Source organism: Gobio gobio (genome assembly GCF_949357685.1).
Source record: "Gobio gobio genome assembly, chromosome: 23".
NCBI lineage: Eukaryota > Metazoa > Chordata > Actinopteri > Cypriniformes > Gobionidae > Gobio > Gobio gobio.
Window position 1 is genome coordinate 41,348,062 of NC_137119.1, and position 23,661 is coordinate 41,371,722.

The following is a 23,661-nucleotide window of genomic DNA, read 5'->3' on the forward strand; positions in this document are numbered from 1 at the left end:
GAGTAAAATATCCAAAAACCTCTAGGCCAGTGTTATATATTTTGTTCAGTCGAGTACTTACAATATACCAAATGATTCCAACTATTTGTAAATCGTGAGAAATTGCTATTGTAACCAAGGAACCGGGACGTGCGAAGGAGTCGCCTGTTGATGACATCATATCCGCGTTCCCCTCGGTTTCCGTTTTATTTTGCAGAAACGCTTTACTCTCACTGCAGTGTGAACAAGTGTCATAGCAGCCGCCGAGATAACGCACAGAGTAACGTCATAACATAATTTAACACACTCAGATGTGTGTAATATTATCAACAGAGCTGCGTTACCTCACACTCATGACCGGAAAACCGGAGGTGGCGCTGGCGACTGTGGCATAATAAAAGTCCCGCCGGCGACTGTCATAATAAAAGTCCCTCCACTCTTCTCATTAACAATCACTCCAGCGGTTCCTCAGCTCCACAACACTCGGTCCTGCTCTGCTTCACTACAGTAACGTTAATAATCACATCCCTGAACATGATTTCTGCCCGAGTCCTATCCCGATTCTTTTCCACCGGCTGTGAGGTGAAGACCACATGTCCCCAGATTCTGCGCTCAAACTTGACGTCATCAAACTACGCCTTTGTTTTGAACAGGCGACCTCTAGCGGACGGAAAACGTACACAGTGCACCTTTAATAACCTCACGCATTATGTGGCTATGTGATCACTCATCGTGAAAAACTGCTTTAACGATAAATTGAGTCCCGTGACAAGACTTAATTAGTGTTTTGTTCAACAAACTTTTGCCATTGCAATGAATGAAATCTCTTTTTTAATCTTTACAATAATACCAGCATCATGTAGTGCAAATGTTTCATTGTAATGGACGTATTTCACAGGCTTTCGGAACTGACGAACGGCTCTGTCTGTTTATTTGGCAGTATAAAACTTCAGATCAGGGTTTTTTAACTTACTACACTCTAAACCCAGCAATTGGGTTGTTTTAACCCAGTGAATGGGTCGTTTTAACTCAGCGGTTGGGTTAAATGTTTGCTTAAAACAACCCAATTGCTGGGTTAGTCCATTTTCAACCCAGCATTTTTTAGAGTGTAGAGGTGCAGAACTCCACATGGCAACTTTTCAGCACTGCATCAAGCAAAAATAAATCATAATCATTACAAAGAGTAAAGATAAAGCGTCTAACAAGGTCTATGTGCATTCATTCTAATGGCTTGTTTTCCCTCACGGCGAATATGACGTTTTTGTGGGCGTTCCCAGTAATGCAGACCAAGTCTATACAATGTCTGCCTTCAAACTGTTCCATCTGCTATTGGTCAAAAACAGAAAGCCCCGCCCCCAACGTCACTCCATTGGTCGAGCCCACGTCCAGCTCGTTTGTGTCACTCCTGCAGAAATAACACACTTCACCTTCAAGCCTGATGAGAAAGATAACCTGGACGGTAACCGGTTAACATGCGTGACACTTTTAAACGTTCCAGTTAATGAGAAACATGTTTATTGCTGAGCGTGCTGGTTCTGATCATCCGCAAATGTTGTGTGGGACGGGTCAGCCGTGCCTTTTGCTTTCATCACACAATAAAAAAAAATACGTAAAAAGTGCAAATACAGCTGAAATCATCCGGATTTCAGTAACTCATGCCGAGATGGAGCCAAAACCAAACCTCAGTGCTCAATAATGAGAGCAGCGCCGGCCGGTCACACATACGGCTGTTCTCCTTCAACGCCGTTCGCATTAAACATTTCATAATACAGAACCCTTGGTCAGCGATGCCTTGGTTAAAAAAAATAAAATTATTGCACATTCCATATCATAAAGTCAGTCGTCTGACACATTCAGCCTCTACACGTTCCCTTGATATCAGGCGTGCTTTCCCATCATGGATATGATCAGCCGGGAAACGCACGCCTGGCTCTCCGAAGACGGATGTTATTTTAGGTATCAAGCGACAATTACATACGCGAATAATAAAAGCGATGCAGGTTCATGACGGAGGCGAGCAGATGGACTTTACGAATGAATCCATGTTAAACAGGCATTACGAAACGCTCCTACTTTTGCAAAGCTAAAGCCATTCGCACGCTCCTGGAAAAGTCTTCGACCTCTTGAAAACCAACCAACCGGACGGAAACAAACAACCACTGCCACAGACATAAACTAGCATTGTACGAACAAAAAAACATTGAAAGTCAATGAGCATAAATTAAAGTGTCGGTATGGCGCGTCGCGGATGGTCTCGCCGCTTCACAGGTGCTTCACGTTGAGTCTCTTCAGGAGGGTCACAATGTCTCTGTCCCCTAATAAACGCAGCCGGACGTGATGCTGCTGTAAACCACCGCTAGGTTTTCACGTGGCTCTGGAAACAAAAAAATAACAAACAGAATTCCTGCCGGAGGGGCGTCAGGCCGCAATCCACTTTATGAATATATGGTGATGACTTCTCGGCCACCGCCGCGCACCAACAGGACCCGGTTGAGACCCTCCATCATCACCTCCAGAAACTCCATGTCTGAGACGCATCGGTCAAGGATAAACATGCAACATGTATTCCATGCTTTTGGGAAGATGTCTGTGTATAAAAAATAATTTTAGTAATATACAAGCCGATACGGAAGTGAGTTAAACTGCAGTTCATGGACTGGCCACTAGAGACAGACTCCAGAAGGAGCAGAATCTCATTGAGCTCATGTTAAAATGCCCAACTTTACAGCAGAAGAACACGTGTTTACAGTCTGGGACACATTGTGGTTTTGGTCTATAAGGCTAATTTTGCCCTTCATGATGACTGTGAGGGGGGGAATGTTTTTATAACTCATTCGTTTACATTATATAAAGCCTTAAAGTTCTGCATAATTAAGGGCGTGGCCACTTTGAGCGACAGGTGGATTGTCGTTTGTCTGCTGTCTATTAGTCATCACGTCACCTCAGCTCCGCCCACGTCCCGCCTCTTTGCCCATTTTCTGTTATCCTGGAGTGATGCGCTGACAAGATGGCGACGGCCAGCTCGACCCTACTTTACTCTTAAAAACGGCTCTTCAGAATCTTATGGGTGACGTCACGGACACTACGCCCATATTTTTTTTACAGTCTATGGTTAAATAAAGCAGTAATCTTCTCAAGGTTGTGCATTACAGTGATTTTACCAGGGCAGTAACCACCATAGACATCAAGGGGGACAAATCCCCCCGAATTATTGGAAATGGACAAATTGTCCCCCCCAATATTTGATATTCTTGATGCTGCTCTGCTGTACTCCATTACACAGTGCTCTGTTTGTTACTAGGATGACAAAAGTCAAATGTAAAATTTTTAGGTTGGTCTGCCTCAGCGGTCTAACAGCGCTCCTCACTCTCAGAATGAGTGAGATGGCCAATCAAATCAAAGAAGGCGGTAGGGCTGAACGATACATCGAATTTTCATCGTCATCGCGATATGAACTCATCGCAACAGACAGCCTGACACGATGAATAAGGGAAAACAGTTCATTACATGCGCCAATCTGAGTAACGTATTCTGAATACTTGGATTACTTCCACATTGAATTGCATTTTATAAGTATAGGAAGGCGGCCATCAAATCCTGCTTACTAAATATTATAAAATATTTAGCTAACGTCAACGGCTCTTGGGCTGGTAAATCAGCGCATAGGAGAATGTAAAGTTGCACGTCAACTAAGCAGGCGGCGGCGGTGGTCGGCCAAAACATTTTTTTTTGTATGTGAATGCTTTTTTACGCGAATATTATGACACGAGTGAAGCACAAAGCTTTATTTACAAAATAAATAATAGGTTCACAATTAAATGTTACATCGCAGCCACGGAAACAAATGGATCCATGCCGAACGAGAGAGGCTTTGTGTGGTGAGCCAAATTTAAGTTTGCTTGCGTTTTGCTATCTGGTCACACGATTTTCCCTGAATTTAACAATAGGCTTACTCCATTTTATTCTACTGGACATGGCATCTCTTATTTATTTTCCCAAATTCTCATTTACGTCTCTTACAGGGGATTAAACGTTTCTTCCTTGTTTGATTTTTTTTTAGGAGTAGGCTATATTCGCATCATTTACTGTGGTAAAGTAGAAAACAGAGTAGGACAGATAAATTTTACTTCAAACTTTACTTTATTTAACACAGTTTGTGGTTGCTATTAGACTTGGTCAGGTATTTGTGTATAGCGTATTTCATACACGCCGGAGATTTTTAGTTTCGCTTTCTCTCACAGCGCATAATCAAACAAAGCCTAAGTTCTTGACCCTGCGGAAGATCATTTCGTTTCGTAAAATAAACACGCATGTTTGAGCCTTGTTTATATTTTTTATTTTCAAAATGTAGGCTATTTAATTGAGGATATATAAAATATAGGCTGTATAAAAATATATATATAGGCGTGCGTGTGTAGCCGCCACCCCCAACCAGTTACACTGCAGTGTTATATTTCGTTCTCCTTTCTCTTTCTTTAATATGAAATACTGTTTTAATTTCCAAGATAGAAACGCTTTCTTGCCCTGGCTCTGTTGTTCTGGATTTTTTTTTTATTTATTTTCTGGCTCCATTTCTACCTCGTCTTCCGACTCCATTGTGACTGATCACGCAAACCGTGCATTTTTTCGTTTTCATATTGGGGCTTCTGAAAAATGCATTGAGTTGCCTTAATTTATTTCGAGAGTAAATAAAAACTTGAAGCAGAGAAGTATCGTTAATGTTATCCATTGATTTCAACAATGTAACTGTATTCTAAAAATCAACTATTTAAATTGTAACTGTAACGGAATACAGTTACTCATAATATGTATTCTGAATGCGTAATGCCGGTATTACGTTACTGCCCAACACTGAACACGACCTATTAAAGCACTAAGACATGGGAACAGTATAGCTAACGTTCACATTTGAATATTTATCGCAAGTCATATCGTCATCGCAATATTAAACAATGTTATCACACATCGCAGCTTTTCCTCATATCGTGCAGCCCTAGAAGGCGGGGCTTATTATTAGTGCGAATTCCAATGCAACACTTTAGTTATACAACCCCAAATCAGAAAAAGTTGGGACAGTATGGAAAACGCAAATAAATAAAAAAAGAAGTGATTTCTAAATTTACTTTGACTTGTATTTCATTGCAGACAATATGAACACAAAATATTTCATGTTTTGTCTGGTCAACTTCATGTCATTTGTAAATATGCATCCTTTCCTGTCATTCAGACCTGCAACACATTTCAAAAAAAGTTGGGACAGGAGCAATTTACCACTTTGTAACTTTGTTTAAAACATTTACCACTTTGTTGCCATTCCTTTTCACAACACTTAAAAGACGTTTAGGGACTGAAGACACCAAGTGATGAAGTGTTTCAGGTGTAAATTACACATTCTCTATTGGAGACAGGTCGGGACTGAGGCAGGCCAGTCAAGTACCCGAACCCTCTTCCTCCGCAGCCAGGACTTTGTAATGTGTGCTGAATGTGGTTTTGCATTGTCTTGTTAAAATATGCATGGACGTCCCTGGAAAAGATGTCTTCTTGAAGGCTCTTATGCTCCAAAATCTCTATGTACTTTTCAGCATTAATGGTGCCTTTACAGAAGTGCAAGTTACCTTTGCCAAGGGCCCTGACACAACCCCATACCATGACAGACCCTGGCTTCTGGACTTGTTGCTGGTAACAGTCTGGATGATCCTTTTCTTCTTTGGTCCGGAGCACACGGCGTCCATTCCTCCCAAAAAATACCTGAAATACTGCTTCATCTGACCACAGTACACGTTTCCACTGTGTGATGGTCCATCCCAGATGCCTCCGAGCCCAGAGAAGTCGACGGCGCTTCTGGACACTGTTAACATAGGGCTTCCTTTTGGCACAGGACAGTTTTAACTGGCATTTGTGGATGTAACTACGTATTGTGGTACTTGACAAAGGTTTGCCAAAGTAGTCCTGAGCCCATGTGGTGATATCGCTTATAGATGAATGACGATTCTTGATGCAGTGCCGCCTGAGGGGTCGGAGATCACGGTTGTTCAGCTTAGGCTTGCGCCCTTGTCCTTTACGCACTGAAATTCCTCCAGATTCCTTGAATCTTTTAATATGTTATGCACTGTTGAATGTGAAATATCCAAATCTCTTCCTATCTTTCTTTGAGGAACATTGTTTTTAAACATTTCAATAATTTTCTCACGTATTTGTTGGCAAACTGGCGATCCTCGGCCCATCTTTGCTCCTAAAGTATTAGACCTTTCTTGGATGCTGCTTTTGAACCAAATCATAATTACAATCACCTGTTGACATCACCTGTTTCAAATCACATCATTATTTAACCATTTTACCTCATTACTAGCCCTAAATTGCTCCTGTCCCAACTTTTTTTGAAATGTGTTGCAGGTCTGAATGACAGGAAAGGATGCATATTTACAAATGACATGAAGTTGACCAGACAAAACATGAAATATTTTGTGTTCATATTGTCTGCAATGAAATACAAGTCAAAGTAAATTTAGAAATCACTTTTTTTTTTTGCGTTTTCCATACTGTCCCAACCTTTTCTGATTTGGAGTTGTAGCAGCGAAAGAGTGTGTTGTAAGATATCAGTAGCTAAAGATTTAATATTTGACCATTTTTTTACGATAAAAACATTCAGCGAACCGCAGTCAAATCAAGTGATGCAAACTAGGCCTACTTGACATTTTGTATGACATTTCATCGTTTTGAAATGAAAATATCAAGAGCTGCAGTTTTGGAGATGCTCTGACCCAGTCGTCTAGCCATCACAATCTGGCCCTTGTCAAACTCGCTCAAATCCTAACGCTTGCCCATTTTTCCTGCTTCTAACACAACATAAAATGTTCACTTGCTGCCTAATATATCCCACCCACTAACAGGAGATGAAGAGACCATCAGTGTTATTCACTTCACCGGTCATAATGTTATGCCTGATCATACTATGGAAGTCAATGGGGACCAGCAACTCACAGGTGAGTAAATGATGACAGAATTTTATTTTTGAGTGAACTATCCCTTTAACAAAAAAGATACAGTTCTCATCGCCGCCCCGGTTCTTCGGCGGGCCGGGCATGTTGAGGAGGACCAGGTGCGCCCCCTGAGACTTGTTGACCACCACTTCATTCAGTTTGACCGCTGTGTGCATGCAGCGCACGTTCGAATGGTTCCTGTGTCAGAGTCATGTGATGATGGACACAAAAATACAAGTCAGACCGTGTGACCCAATCATATTACACGTTCAAAATCCTGCAAAAGTACAGGGCTAAACAAAGCTTATGTTCAGTCTACTTTTAGTATATTTGCAAAGCACAGCTTTATATTCATATTTTACATTTGAGCCCACGTGTGACATCTGGACTCAAATATAAATGTCTCTATTATCACAGCAATATTTGATCCTGATTGGTCAATGTTGTCATTCTGTGCTCAAATATAAAGCTGCTAAACTGTATAACAGAGATCGCAGCTGTGCAATGTGTGCAGTGTAAGTGCGGCAAAGCTCTTGATCATTTACAAGCATCATTTACATGATTTATTAGTGATATAATAAAGCCTGTTTGAGGTTAGTGTGCGCAACATTGACATGCACAGCATATGCATATGCCTTTAATAAAGCATAAATTATGACATCACAAATACAGTTGAATCCAAACTTGTGCCTCAGCGCCACCTGGTGCCACTATGAGCTGCTACATAATCAAACAAATACATCAATAAATGCAAATAATAATAATTATGCCACTCTATTAACTGCAGTAAAAATACCACAAGAAATAAACTCTAAATAAATAAAAGTTTTAGTTTATATAAAATATAAATAATGCAAATAATAATAATGATGCAACTCTAACTGCAGCAAATACATATAGTAATAAAAAATATACAATAAATAAACAAATACAAGTTTAACTGTATATAAAACATATAAATAATGCAAATAATAATAATTATGCCACTCTGTGAACTGCAGCAAAAATACCACAATAAATAAACACTAAATAAATATTTGTTTACTGTATGTAAAATATAATAATGCACATAATAATAATAATGCCATTTTAATAACTGCAGTAAAAATACCACAATAAACACTAAATAAATAAAAGTTTTACTGTATATAAAAGTATAATAACGCAAATAATGATATTGATGCCACTCTATTAACTATAAATATACCACAATAAATAAATACTAAATAAAAAACAGTTTTACTGTATATAAATAATTATCTAATTAATAATAATTATTATCACTTGCATTGTTATTATTATTATGTGCATTATTATTATTATTATTTGCATTATCTATATTTATTATTATTATTATTAATAATAAATAATAAGTCAATATTAAATGTAAATCAAAGATGATGTGAGGCACAACAGGTGAAGCTGAAGCACAAGTTTTCATTATGAGCACACATGAGCTTCTGCATCTCTCAGGACAAGCGGTGATGGACACGAGGGAATGCTGGGATGGAAACACACATGCATGCTCACACACACACACACACACACACACACACACACACACACGTATATGCGTGAATAATCCAGCGTGCTGGAGGGTTTGAGACAGACATGAAGACAGACACAGCTACAGTACAGAGAAATGTGACTTACAGACTCTCCCATTCGCTAGAAAGAGGAAAACAGGACAGAACAACAGAGACAGGCTTAGACGCTTCCTCCAGCTACACACACACACACACACACACACACACACACACACACACACACTGATCACTGCCCTCACACAGCTTCATATCATTACATCTGTCCAGTTTGCTCATGGTTTTTAAGATCATGATTCTCAAATAAATAACAGGAAAATCTTGACAGAAATTATGTTCTGCATAGACTTACATTAACCTTTAGCTCATCTTTCAAAAGAAACTAAGAAGACTAATTCAAATCAAATACATAATGCTGTCACAGAAATCTCACAAAGCACTTTTATTAGAAATAGTGCTTGAAAGCTTTTAATATTATTGTGTTAGTACTAAAAAAAATGCATTATTCTAACAAAAATTAAGAGGAAAATGTGGATCTTAACAAAAACAACGTTCCTGATATTTATAAATGTATAAGAAATTATAAAAAAATCATAAAATACAAATAATAAAAAATATATACAATTGTTGACAAATAAAATTAAATAAATAATTAATCAAATAATTGAACAAATATATAAATAAAGAATATAATAATAATAATAATAATAATGATACAAATATTTAAAAGCACTTTTATTAGAACTAGTGTCTCAGTTGTTGACCGCTTTTGATATTATTGTGTTTGTACATTTATTCTTCAAAATGAATTAATAGGAAAATGTGGATCTTAACAAAAACGATGTCCCTGACAGACTTTAACCCTGAGGTCATATTTAAAAATTAATAGGAAATATTTTTTTATATATAAAATACAAATAATAAAAAAATATAAAATTGTTGACAAATAAAATAAAATAATAAATAATCAAATAAATGTAATAATAATAATAATGATAACAAATTTATATAATAAAAATAATAAAAAGTAAAATAATATGAAAATGACAAATTAATAAAAATGTATAAAATACAAATAATACAAATATATACAAGTGTTGATAAATTAAAATCAAATATTCATATTATTATAAAAATAATAATAATAAAATAATGTATAATAATAATAATAATGATACAAATATTTAAAAGCACTTTTATTAGAAAAAGTGTCTAAGTTGTTGACAGCTTTCGATATTATTGTGTTTGTACGTTTATTCTTCCAAAATAATTAATAGGAAAATTTGGATCTTAACAAAAACATATATATATATATGCAAATGACAAATTAAATAAAAAAAAATCAAATAATTAAATAAATATATAAATTTTCTTTATTAGACATATTTTCTTTTTATCTTCTGAATTTGTGAATCATGATCGTGTCATTAGTAACCAGTGGAGAGGACGTCACGAGAGGAATAGAGTTATCACTATCACATAAAAATGAAAAAACATGTCAATAATCTATGAATCTATGAACACAGACACATGATGAAAGCGTGCCCGTCACACATGATGACACATACACACACACACACACACACACATCATGCTGACCGTGTGCTTTAAATACCCAGAAGGCTCTGGGCTTTTGTGCTCATGCGTCCCAGTCAAACGTTCATTCGAATGCTGGGTCAAAAACAACCCAAGTTGGCTCGAAAATAGACAAAACCAGAAAATGGATTGGGTTGTTTTAATCAAACATTTAACCCAACCGCAGGGCTAAAACAACCCAATTGCTGGGTTTGTCCATTTTCAACCCTACTTGGGTTGTTTTTAACCCAGCATTTTTCGAGTGAAGTATTGAAAGCACACGATAGAGTGATGCAAAGGTCCCCAACTCACGGTCTCATGTTGAAAAGGTCTCGCACGGCCATGTTTGTGTTGGGCTCTCGGTTGCGGTTGCGTTCGGTGAAGAACTTCTCTTTGGTCCAGGTCATGTGGACTCGCTCCGGGGCCGCGTCGGCCTTGTCGTTCAGCGCCGCGTGAGACGCCGTGTTTCTGTCGTGGATCAGCTGGGCCTGTGACGGCAGATTACAGCAATAAATCAACACTAAACAACCACAACAGTCTCCAAACTGCACAAAGATATTTAAATGTGCTGAGATCTATATTAGGGCTGCACGATTTGGGGAAAATATCTAATTGCGATTATTCTGGTTAAAATTGCGATTTGCGATTTGAATTCAATTTTTATTTGTATTTTTTACAAATGAAAAGTGTGTGTGTATAACATTTTGTGTTTATATATTAATATGACTAATAATAATTATGATTATTATTACTGCTAAATAAAAATATTTAACAAAATAATAAATATTACTATTACAAAAACATTTTCATTATTAAAAATAGAGTATTTAAGAATAAATATAACAATATAATACTACTACTACTACTACTACTACTACTACTACTACTAATAATAATAATAATAATATTTATATTTTACAGAACATTTTATTTTACAAAAAAACCTGCTGTGTTTCCTGTTAATATGCAGACAGCCTGACTAAAAATCATAAGAAAGGTCTAAGGATTTATCGTAAAATTATTATTATTATAAAAATCTGTGCTTTTTATCTGTGATATCAATTTCTTAAAGTCTATGTCATTAAAGGGTTAGTTCACCCAAAAATGAAAATTCTGTCATTAATATCTTACCCTCATGTCGTTCGACACCCGTCAGACCTCCGTTCATCATCAGACACAAATGAAGATATTTTAGTGTAAATCTGATGCTCTGAAAGGCCTCCATTGGCTCAATGGCACTTTACACTCTCAAGACCCTTAAAAGGCACTAAAGACGTTGTTACAAAGTCCATCTCACTACAGTGGTTCTACAATAACTTTATGAATCGGCGACAATAGTTTTTGTGCGCAAAAAAACCCTAAATAACGACTTATATAGTGATGACGATTTCAAAACGAGGCATCATGAAGCTTCGAAGCGTTATGAATCAGTGAGTCGAATCATGATTCGGATCGCGTGTCAAACCGCCAAACTGCTGAAATTTGGCGATTCAAACCACTGAATCGACTCACTTATTCATAACGCTTCGAAGCTTCATGATGCCTTGTTTTGAAATCGTCATCACTATATAAGTCGTTATTTATGGGTTTGTTTTGCGCACAAAAACTATTCTCGCCGATTCATAAAGTTATTGTAGATCCACTGTAGTGAGATGGACTTTGTATCGACGTCTTTAGTACCTTTTAAGGGTCTTGAGAGTGTAAAGTGCATTGAGCCAATGGAGGCCTTTCAGAGCCATCAGATTTCAACTAAAATATCTTCATTTGTGTCTGAAGATGAACGGAGGTCTGACGGGTGTCCAACCACATGAGGGTAAGTCATTAATGACAGAATTTTCATTTTTGGGTGAACTAACCCTTTAAGAAAAACATATGGATTGTCATATACATGTATTTAAAGAGAAGTATTTTTCTCATTTGTTACCAAAAAGTTTCATTCATACTGGAGGCCAGAGGGCGCCCTCGAGCAGAAACTCCACATTTCTTTAGAGAAGTAATTGCTTGTTTTCAGGAAATCTCTAATGTGAAGCTAAGCTAGCGCTGTAGCTGAATAAAAGGAAGATAGAAACGCTTTGACTGATTAAAAATGAGGACAATAAACACATGACAGCGACAATATATGGTGTATTTGAGTTCTTTAAGCCTTCTCAGGTATTTTTATAATAATAAAGCAGTGCTAATTGACATAGACTTTATCACTGCCTATAAAATGTAAGCATTGTCTGCCTCATTCTGTGATAAGAAGCCACGTCAGCTCACAAACACTCGACTGACGATATGAAGTGAGTTAAAGCGTGTTATTAAACGTATTTTGTTGGTTTATGAACACTTCACATTACTAGTTTGTGAAGTTGTTTGACATGTGTTGTTTTTTTCAAACGCACGTTATAAGAGCCGCTCTTCACTAAAACGCTGGGTATTTATTTATTTAATTAAAATCGCAGCCTTTGCGCTTTCATAATCGCACATAAGTCAAATCGCGATTGCGGTTTGATTTCGTTTAATCGTGCAGCCCTAATCCATATTCAAAAAAAAGCATGTCAGATGAATGTTTTAGATCACATGCATCTATATTAGTCTGAGATACGTGCAACCGTTCTTCATTCTTTACGCTTGTGTTCATAATGAGGTGAAAGGAAAGAGGGGTCATTGACGATCACGAGGGGTCACAAGAGTTCACAGATGCTCGTGCATGAAGTCACTGCCACATGCATGATGGGAAGGTTTCTGAAGGGAGGAGCACAATGCTAAAGCTAATGCTATGCACACATGAACGATACGTGAGCAGTCTAGCCGTCCTCTGGCTCTGCACTTGTAGAGGTTCAGTCCTTCGGATGCTCTACCTCGTCTTGGTTTTCCTCATCTAGTTGGCTGTTCTGGTTATTGACGCCCGAGCTGTGGGCTCCGCTCTGGTTCTTCCTCCGAATGGAGCTACGCGATTCATCCGTGATGCTTTGAATCTGAGGTTTGCGTTTCCCAGAGTAGCAGAAATGAGAGAGGGACCACAAGTCATCAAGCTGCAATCGCCACCGCCGCGACCCTCAGCTCTTCTACATTACCATTCTCTTCAATCTCATGAAGAAATGTCAGTGCAAAATGAAAAGCAAGAAAGCATATTTTGTAGGGGTGTAACGATTCATCTACTACATCGATGTATCGATTTATTTTCCTACGATCTAACTACATCGATCTGTGCTCGGCAAGTTGGCCTTCCGGACGACATATATCGATCTAACATCGTTTTAAAAGGTAATCAATCGATTGTATCGATCATAGGAAATAACGCATTGGATTTAAGCACGTCAGACTTTAAATGGATGTTTTTTCTTAGCACTTTTAATGATAAAGGCGTTAAACGTTACTCGATTCAGTCTGCCTATCTGTGACATCATCGCCACGCACGCACCAGCAGCAGCGCTAAGAAAACAAAACAGCATGGCGGATGGCAGAGGAGAAGCCAACGAGCGAGAAATTATCAAGTCACCAGGAGAAAGAGCTAAGTTAGTAACGTGTTACCTGTACTTTCAACCCTTGCTAAATGTTACCTGTGCATTCCTGACACCAGTGTGCCAGCAGAGCGAGTCTTTAGTACTGCTGGCGACATAGTGAACGCACAGAGAAGTGTTCTGCGGTCAGATCATGTTGATATTTTTGAAAAAGAAATCTGTTGAGTCATTGAAGAGTAGTTGGTTACATTTTATCTTTTGTTAAATATTGTTTGTTTATTAAACTGAGAGTAGTAGCAGGTTCAGCCAGTTTATTCAAACTGAAGAAATGTTGGTTGCACTTTATTTTTCATATTAATATTGTATTTGTATTATTTTAATGTTGAAAAACAACAGCAAAAGTAACAGGTACACCTACTATTAATTAAACCTGAAGAGAAGTTAGTTGCACTTTATTTTTGATATTAATATTGTAATATTATTATGTTGGATAACAAAAGCAGAAGTAGCAGGTTAACCTACTGTTGAAATGTTGGTTGCACTTACTGTGCTTTTATTGAATATGTATTGAATATTGAAAATGAGAGCAGAAAAGGTTAACTTCCTGTTAATTCAACCTAAACTGTTGGTTGCACTTTATTCAAATAAAATTTGAATGCATTTGCCATTAATTGTTGTTTACTTGTTTGTTTATATCCATAATTAATTGATACCTGATTCCCTTACAAGAAACAACAGGAATCTAGGAAACTTTACCTGCACTGACCAGTATCCAGATATTTATTTCAGTCACACAATTTTTGGCTAAAAAGTTACTGAATCGATTTCAGGTCACTGAATCGTTTCGGATCGTATCGTTCTAAATTAACCAAAATCGTCCTTGAATCGTATCGACAACCTCAAATCGTGATACGAATCGAATCGTTGTTAAAACGAATCGTTACACCCCTAATATTTTGCCTATTTTTAGGGCCATTGCGGATTTTTTTGCATGATTTTCATGACAACTGTCATTACCGTAAAACAAAAATATCCTGTCCAATTGAAATCAGCATAAATGATACAAATATTAATATTGCAGTAGTATTATAAACAATAAATACAATAATCTCATAAATACTAACATGACATATACTTACAAATGTGCTTAATTTATATATGACATGTATTTTTTGTGTCCGAATTCATTATTTTCCTAAAAAGAATTTTAATAAATACATGTCATAATTGATCTACAATATTTCCTTTATAAGATACTCTTTTCATTTTCGGGAAATTAATTTGACTTTTTGAGTTGTGTTGTTTTAAAAGACACCATGTCAGTTGGTGCAACCGTCCGAACGCACAAGCAGAAAACAAAACGTTTAATTTTCTCAGTCAAATTCTTAATCAAAAAGTTTGGCATGATTTTATGTTAAATTCCTTATTAATGAAGGGAAATAGTGTATCAGCCCTATTTCAAAACTATTATATTACTTCAAAAACCTTTGTCCGAGAAAAATGTACTTCTCCAAATGTCAGGGAGAGCGACCGACATAAAAATGCCATTTTATGCAATGTTCCTTTAAGAAAACCATGTGACAGGATATGACATCAGACAGAAGACCCCCGAGGACCCCTGTGATGCCGTAACAATGTTAGTCACCCTCCCATAAATATTAGATCATTGGATATTTTTGAGTAATGATGAGGTTGATTCAACATATCTTGTCAGGTGGTATGACCCCTGGAAAACTTTGAAAATGTGTATTTGATTAAAAAAAATGTATGTATAACCTTGAGCATATGGTCAAACATTTGTATAGGTGTCCAAGTTAATGCCTGTTAGATTTGAATTGAGTTTGACCAGCAAATTTACCTTTAAATCTATCAATTCCCACTGCAATTGCAAAATGAAGTAAGAAATATAACTGTACACCGTTATATAATGTATACTAAACATTTTTACAGTTAAAAACAAAACATAAAAACAAAAACAAATTGGGTGTTTGAACACATCGAGTGTCCGTTTATATGAATTGGACTAAAAGGGCAACACATAAAGAAATGGAAAGGGAATGTATCGTGTGATATGCATTTTAGACACTACAATAATTCATATGTATATTATTGTATATGTTTATTATTTTAAATGAATAAATGGTCGCACCACCTGACATTTTCTGGGTGGTAAAATCAGAAATCTTCTTTGATAATGAATGAATGCTGTCTTAAAAGCTAAAAACCAATATGAAATCATCTTTTGGCCAAAACAGTTTTGCTAAAAAAATTTTTTTTTTTATCTAAAAAAAATTTATTTGTTATTGACCCATATACACAATCGATTAAAAAAATAACTAATTAATCACACATTTTTCTATAATTATGTCTCTATAATACTATCATACACACATATATATATATACACACATATAGTATATGCATGAATTTATGAAAATTAATATCTACATTACACTAATGAAAATAGATTTTTTGACCATATTACAGTTGCCTAATGACATTGGTTTACAAAATATAGCATGCAAATAATTATTTTTTTTTTTAAAAAGTCTTATGTTTCTTTTGCTTTTCGAGTGAAATATGTACATGAAATATGTAGATATGTTGATAGTTTAGTTGCGATTGGCTGATGTAGTATTAATGAAGACCTGACCTCTCGCTCGCGCTCCGTCCTCGACAGCTGCATCTGCTTCAGCATCTGAGAGCGCTGCTCCATCACCAGAGTCTTCTCATAGGTGAACGCGGAGATGTCACTGTCATGCTGGAGACACACACACACACACACACACACACACACACACACACACACACACCACAGGCTCCGTTACACCTCAACATATTACACTCATCATCACACATTATGTTCAGTAAATCATATAATTCAATATTAGGTAGTAATAATAAACCATTATAATAATAATTGTATTATAAAATAATATAACAAAAAAGAAAACATTTTATTAAGATATAAAGTTATTATTATTAATAATAATAACAACAACAATAAAATATAATTCATTACGTAGCAATACTTCATTAAAAATTATATAGCAATAATATAACTAATATAATATAATAATTAATCATTCATAAATAATAATATAAAATTTTAAAACATTACATTAATATATTAAATAAAACTAAAATAAATATTAAAAGATATTAAATATATTAACACTATTAAAATTATGATATAATATAATATTTTTACAGCATGTTTAGCAAATCACAGTTCTACCTCAACAAATATATTAAAAATATATATATATCAACCGCACACACAAAACGTCAAAAGGCTTCCTGTGAAAATTGAAGCTGTTAAATAAATATTATGATGCATTAATAAATTATTACAAAATTATTACTATTGCATAATAAAATATGAATATGTTAATAATAAATCAGATATGTAAAAATGTACATTAAACTGACATTTCATATTAGAATATGTATATCATATTTTAGTATGTTAAATAAATTATTAATAATAATAATAATAATAATAATAAGATCATTCAATATTAGGTAGCAATAATACATAATTATAATAATTGTATAAAAAGAATTGTATAAAAACATTTTATAATATTAAAAAAATTATATAACAAAAAGGAAAACATTTTATTAAGATATGAACTTATAATTATTATTAATTATTATTATTATTATTATTATTATTATTATTATTATTATTAACAACAATAACATATAAGTCAACATTATTTAGCAATAATTTAATATAATTAATATAATATACATTTATTATATTAAATAAAATAATAATAATACAATTATAATAAGATAATTTAGTATTATGCAACAATAAAAAATACTTATAATATAATGACATGCAAATTAAAATATTATATTAATACATTGAATAAATTATAAATAACAATAAGATTATTCAATATTATGTAGCAATAATACTGTATTTAGAATGATTATAATACAATATAATACAAAAATTAAAACATGCTATATGCATATAAATTAAATTAATTAACACTATTAAAATGTATATATAATATAATATCATATAATATAATATCATATAATATAACATAACATAATATAACATAATATAATATAATATAATATAATATAATATAATATAATATAATATAATATAATATAATATAATATAATATAATATAATATAATATAAAATAATATAATAATATAATATAACATAATATAAAATAATATAACATAATATAACAATATAATATAATTAATATAATATAATATAATATATTATAATATATATAATATAATATAATATAATATAATATAATATAATTAATATAATATAATATAATATAATATAATATAATATAATATAATATAATATAATATAATATAATATAATATAATATAATATAATATAATATAATATAATATAATATAATTAGTGCTGGGCATCGATTAAAAAAAATTAACTAATTAATCACATTTATTTCTGTAATTAATCGTGATTAATCGCAAGTTTTTAATATTTTAAGTTTTTAATATTTTGATATTGTAATAATTTCAGTTACTCTCCAAATTAATGTATAAACAATTTAAAGACAGCATATTTTAAATATGTGTTGTATTGTCATCTTTTTATGAATGAAGGCCAGTATCACTGATACTGATGTCTCTATGAAACATTAATGATGTTACATTACAGTATAACTGAAAGCTCCCAATTTCAACATTTATTAGGCTTTAAACATTTTTTTTTTTAATTTAAGTGAACTTAAAACAATCTTTACATAAACCCAAAATAATAAATGTTATATTTACCCATGGCCTTCCCTGTTATACATATACAGAAATGTAATAGTTATCTTTCTTAACTGCATAAATAATAAATGAAATATAGATGAATCATCATTAAAGCTACAATTTTCTCTGTTGCCGTTGTTCTTTGATGAACATTAATGACATCATCATCAGTGCTCCTGTCACTTTAAGAACAGCCGCGGATCTCACGCGCTGTCCCGCGCATCTCATTTCCTCACAACTCTTTAAGTTAATTTAAGACGTTATTTAACTAATTTAAGACTAGTAATATGAGAATACTCAAATTCCTCTGTGTTATTGTTTGTTCAAGAGCAAAAGAGAACTCGATGTGAGCAGGAAACTGACGCGAGTCTATCTATGCGTCGAGTGTGATTGTGTGTGTGGGTGTGTGTGTGTGTGTGTGTGTGTGTGTGTGTCAAGAGTGTCCCTTGATTAGCTGACATGAGACGCATCCACACACACACACACACACACACACACACACAGTGTGTGGATGCGTCTCATGTCAGCTAATCAAGGGACACTCTTGACACACACACACACACACACACACACACACAGACAGGAGTCAGGACATTGGCATCTTGTGTCTTGTCGCGCTTAGAAGCATTTACATGAATAAGAGCGTGATGATCATGTAACGCTAAGCAAAAATGGATATAAAAACGGACGCTGCGTTATTTGCGTTAAATATTTTTAATGCGTTAAGCTGAAAAAATTAATCGCCGCGTTAACGCGTTAATTTGCCCAGCCCTAAATATAATATAATATATACAATAAATGAAGGGGAAAAAAAACATGTAGTCCTACTGTACAGCAAAACCCGTTTTATATCCCGTGTCAGAAGAAGCATGTGCATCTGCTCACCATTTCCACCACCTCCACCTCAGCGTTGAGCCGGAGGTGATAGAGGAACATCTGCAGGTCTTTCTTCATCTGGATGCTGTTGTCGTCTAACTGAGCCACGGTGAAAATGCGCATCTTACACTTCCTCCACACCTGAGAGACGCAGAAGAGCGAGAGAAGCTGTGATGACACTTTCCCAAGCAGGAGAAAGCTCAGATAAAGCTCCGATAAAGCTCAGATAAAGCTCAGATAAAGCTCAGGGCCGCACCTTGTGCTGGCGCAGTAAGAACGGCAGGAGCATCAACAGCCCGCCGTCATGAACGATCCACCACACGTCGATGGTTCCTTCACTGAGACGCTCCTGATGAGGGAAACTGTCCACGTTTTTGGCCACCAGCAGAGCCTGATGAGCGGCAGTCGTCTCTCGGACCGTCTCTGTGGAGAGAAATGATCTTAGAAAGTCTGGTTTGTTTCCTTCAGTGTTGGGGAAGCTACTCTGAAACAGTAGTTTGACAAGCACAAGCTACTTATACATGAAAGTAGTTAAACTACAGTCAAGCTACCCTTCTGAAAAAGTACTTAGATACACTACAAGTTACAACCAAAATGTAGCTAGCTACATCGAAACTACTTTGATTTTTTTTTTGTTTTTTTACAATTAAATTGCATATTTACAAATAACTGAATAATCGTTAATGAAGAATGTTTTAAGTTAAATGTTTGGGGTTTAAAACAACACAATGCAATACAATTATGATAAGAGTAAAGTTATATTTTGTAAACTATCCAAATATACAACCCCAAATCAGAAAAAGTTGGGACAGTATGGAAAAAAAAAGAAGTGATTTCTAAATTTACTTTGACTTGTATTTCATTGCAGACAATATGAACACAAAATATTTCATGTTTTGTCTGGTCAACTTCATGTAATTTGTAAATATGCATCCTTTCCTGTCATTCAGACCTGCAACACATTTAAAAAAAAGTTGGGACAGGAGCAATTTAGGGCTAGTAATGAGGTAAAATGGTTAAATAATGATGTGATTTGAAACAGGTGATGTCAACAGGTGATTGTAATTATGATTTGGTACAAAAGCAGCATCCAAGAAAGGTCTAATCCTTTAGGAGCAAAGATGGGCCGAGGATCGCCAGTTTGCCAACAAATACGTGAGAAAATTATTGAAATGTTAAAAAACAATGTTCCTCAAAGAAAGATAGGAAGAGATTTGGATATTTCACATTCAACAGTGCATAACATAATTAAAAGATTCAAGGAATCTGGAGGAATTTCAGTGCGTAAAGGACAAGGGCGCAAGCCTAAGCTGAACAACCGTGATCTCCGATCCCTCAGGCGGCACTGCATCAAGAATCGTCATTCATCTATAATCGATATCACCACATGGGCTCAGGAAAACATGGGCTTAGGCACATGGGCTGCAGTAAACTCGCGCACCACCGCTTACCTGCAGTAAACTCGCGCACCACCGCTTACAATGCCGGTCTCCTAACGGGGGATATGAGGGAGTACAAAGCTTCATGTTACGCCCTCCGGCGCGCCGTTAAAGCCGCAAAACTCCGCTATAAAGACCGAGTGGAATCTCATTTCCAACTCAACGACTCCCGGCGGATGTGGCAGGGACTGAGAACCATCTGTGCTTTTGGAACTAAATCCTCTGCAGAGGTGAGAGCTGATCCGTTACTGGTGAACGAGTTAAACTCTTTCTACGCTCGCTTTGATGGTAATCGCGGCAGCGCGACTCCGGCGAGTGACGCGTCAGAGAGAGTCCCTCAGAGCAGCAACGGTCACGTGATCTCTGTCTCGGAGGACGAGGTTCGGAGGGCACTCAAACGTGTGGATGTCAGGAAAGCTGCTGGGCCGGATGGTATTTCAGGTCGTGTTCTGCGGTCCTGTGCTGATCAGCTCGCAGGGCTCTTTACATCCATATTCAACGAGTCCCTTGCTACATCTGTTGTCCCCACCTCCTTCAAACGATCCTCCATCATCCCTGTACCTAAGATCAGTAAACCCTCTTGCCTAAATGACTATCGTCCAGTGGCTCTCACATCTTTAGTCATGAAGGTCTTTGAGAGACTCATTAAAAACAACATTTGCTCCTCCATTCCTGACACTTTGGACCCTCTTCAGTTTGCCTATCGTCCCAATAGATCGACTGAAGATGCCATTTCTCACGTCCTTCACTCCTGCCTCACTCACATCGACAGCAAAAGTGGGAACTATGTCAGGCTGCTATTTATTGACTATAGCTCAGCCTTTAACACCATAGTTCCCATTAAGCTAACACACAAACTCCTGGATCTAGGCCTGAATTCTTCTCTCTGCCTCTGGATTGAAGATTTCCTCACTGGCAGACCCCAGGCGGTGAGAGTAGGCCAGTTCACCTCCACCTCCATCACCCTGAGTGTTGGAGCTCCACAGGGCTGTGTGCTGAGTCCCCTGCTCTACTCTCTCTACACCCATGACTGTTTGTCCACACACAGCTCCACCTCGATCATCAAGTTTGCTGATGATACTGTTGTCCTGGGTCTCATCTCCAACAACAATGAGACGGCATACTTGGACGAAGTGGAGCAACTGACATCATGGTGCCAGGACAACTGTCTCTCTCTGAATGTTAACAAGACCAAAGAACTGATTGTGGACTTCAGGAAGAGACAGCATCGGTCATACTCCCCTCTCATGATCAGCGGGACACCGGTAGAGAGAGTGAGCAGCTTCAAATACCTGGGTGTGAACATCTCCGAGGATCTGACCTGGACTACACACATCCAGACACAGGTGAAAAAAGCCAGGCAAAGACTGTACCACCTGCGCCAGCTGAGGAAATTCAGGGTTTCACCAGCCATCCTGAAAACTTTCTATCGAGGGGCGATAGAAAGTGTCCTGACTCAGTGCATCACAGCGTGGTACGGGAACAGCACCAGTCACGACTGCAAAGCCCTGCAAAGAGTGGTGCGCTTATCCGAGCGCATCTCAGGCTCAGCTCTCCCGTCTCTGCAGGACATCTACACCAAACGCTGCAGAGGTAGAGCTACTAAAATCATCAGAGACATTAATCACCCTGCAAACTCTCACTTCACCCTGCTGCCATCTGGTAAGCGCTTCCGTAGCCTGATGGCAAAGACTGAAAGACTCAGGAGGAGTTTCTTCCCCCAGGCCATCAGACTCCTGAACTCAGTCACGTGACTCACTTCACCCCCGCACACGCATAAACATACGGTCTTTCAACATTAACATCCACATACTGCCATTGCACTGCACTTTACGTCCCTATTGTTACTGCGTAACAACCTGTAATAAACCTTGCACATTATACTTCTTTATATATACATATTATATATTTTATGTTAACCACTTATTTTTAAGTCTACAGTTTATCTCACTTATCATATCCACATATTTTTTATATTTTTATTTTTATCTTATTTCCTATTTTTATCTTTTACTTGATTTATTTATAATTCTACTTATGTTAATACTTTTTATTCTAATTTTATTCTATTTCTATTTAATTTCTTGTAACTGTTATTTGCACTGTCCATGGAGCGGACCTGTTTACATTTCACTGCCAGTTGTATATTGTGTATATAACTGTGTATGTGACAAATAAAACTCTTGAATCTTGAATCTTGAATCTTGACTACTTTGGCAAACCTTTGTCAAGTACCACAATACGTAGCTACATCCACAAATGCCAGTTAAAACTGTACTGTGCCAAAAGGAAGCCCTATGTTAACAGTGTCCAGAAGCGCCGTCGACTTCTCTGGGCTCGGAGGCATCTGGGATGGACCATCACACAGTGGACACGTGTACTGTGGGCAGATGAAGCAGTATTTCAGATATTTTTTTGGGGAGGAATGGACGCCGTGTGCTCCGGACCAAAGAAGAAAAGGATCATCCAGACTGTTACCAGCAACAAGTCCAAAAGCCAGGGTCTGTCATGGTATGGGGTTGTGTCAGGGCCCTTGGCAAAGGTAACTTGCACTTCTGTGAAGGCACCATTAATGCTGAAAGTACATAGAGGTTTTGGAGCATAATATGCTGCCTTCAAGAAGACATCTTTTCCAGGGACGTCCATGCATATTTCAACAAGACAATGCAAAACCACATTCAGCACACATTAAAAAGTCCTGGCTGTGGAGGAAGAGGGTTCGGGTACTTGACTGGCCTGCCTCAGTCCCGACCTGTCTCCAATAGAGAATGTGGACAACGAAGACCCCGTACTGTTGCCCACCTTAAGACTTGTTTGCAGGAAGAATGGGACAAAATTACACCTGAAACACTTCATCACTTGGTGTCTTCAGTCCCTAAACGTCTTTTAAGTGTTGTGAAAAGGAATGGCAACATTACAAAGTGGTAAATGCTTTACTGTCCCAACTATTTTTGAAATGTGTTGCAGGTCTGAATGACAGGAAAGGATGCATATTTACAAATGACATGAAGTTGACCAGACAAAACATGAAATATTTTGTGTTCATATT

General features: G+C 36.4%; 1 protein-coding gene across 7 annotated transcripts in view; it reads right to left on the reverse strand.

Annotated features, from left to right (window-relative positions):
* slc12a7b (solute carrier family 12 member 7b) overlaps positions 1-23,661 on the reverse strand; it is a 160,844-nt gene continuing 137,183 nt past the window's right edge. For 2 of the 7 annotated variants that reach the window (XM_079806375.1, XM_079806377.1), the window contains exons 19-26: positions 19,430-19,596; positions 19,183-19,314; positions 16,178-16,285; positions 12,922-13,038; positions 10,391-10,566; positions 8,613-8,627; positions 7,024-7,157; positions 2,281-2,506 (exon numbers count right to left, since the gene is read on the reverse strand). In XM_079806375.1, the coding sequence (XP_079662501.1) occupies positions 2,415-2,506; positions 7,024-7,157; positions 8,613-8,627; positions 10,391-10,566; positions 12,922-13,038; positions 16,178-16,285; positions 19,183-19,314; positions 19,430-19,596 (941 nt within the window). In that variant the 3' untranslated portion in view covers positions 2,281-2,414. Of the gene's footprint in view, positions 2,507-7,023; positions 7,158-8,612; positions 8,628-10,373; positions 10,567-12,921; positions 13,039-16,177; positions 16,286-19,182; positions 19,315-19,429; positions 19,597-23,661 lie in introns of all 7 variants that reach the window. The other 5 variants (XR_013815678.1, XR_013815679.1, XR_013815680.1 and 2 more) reach the window with 4 other exon arrangements.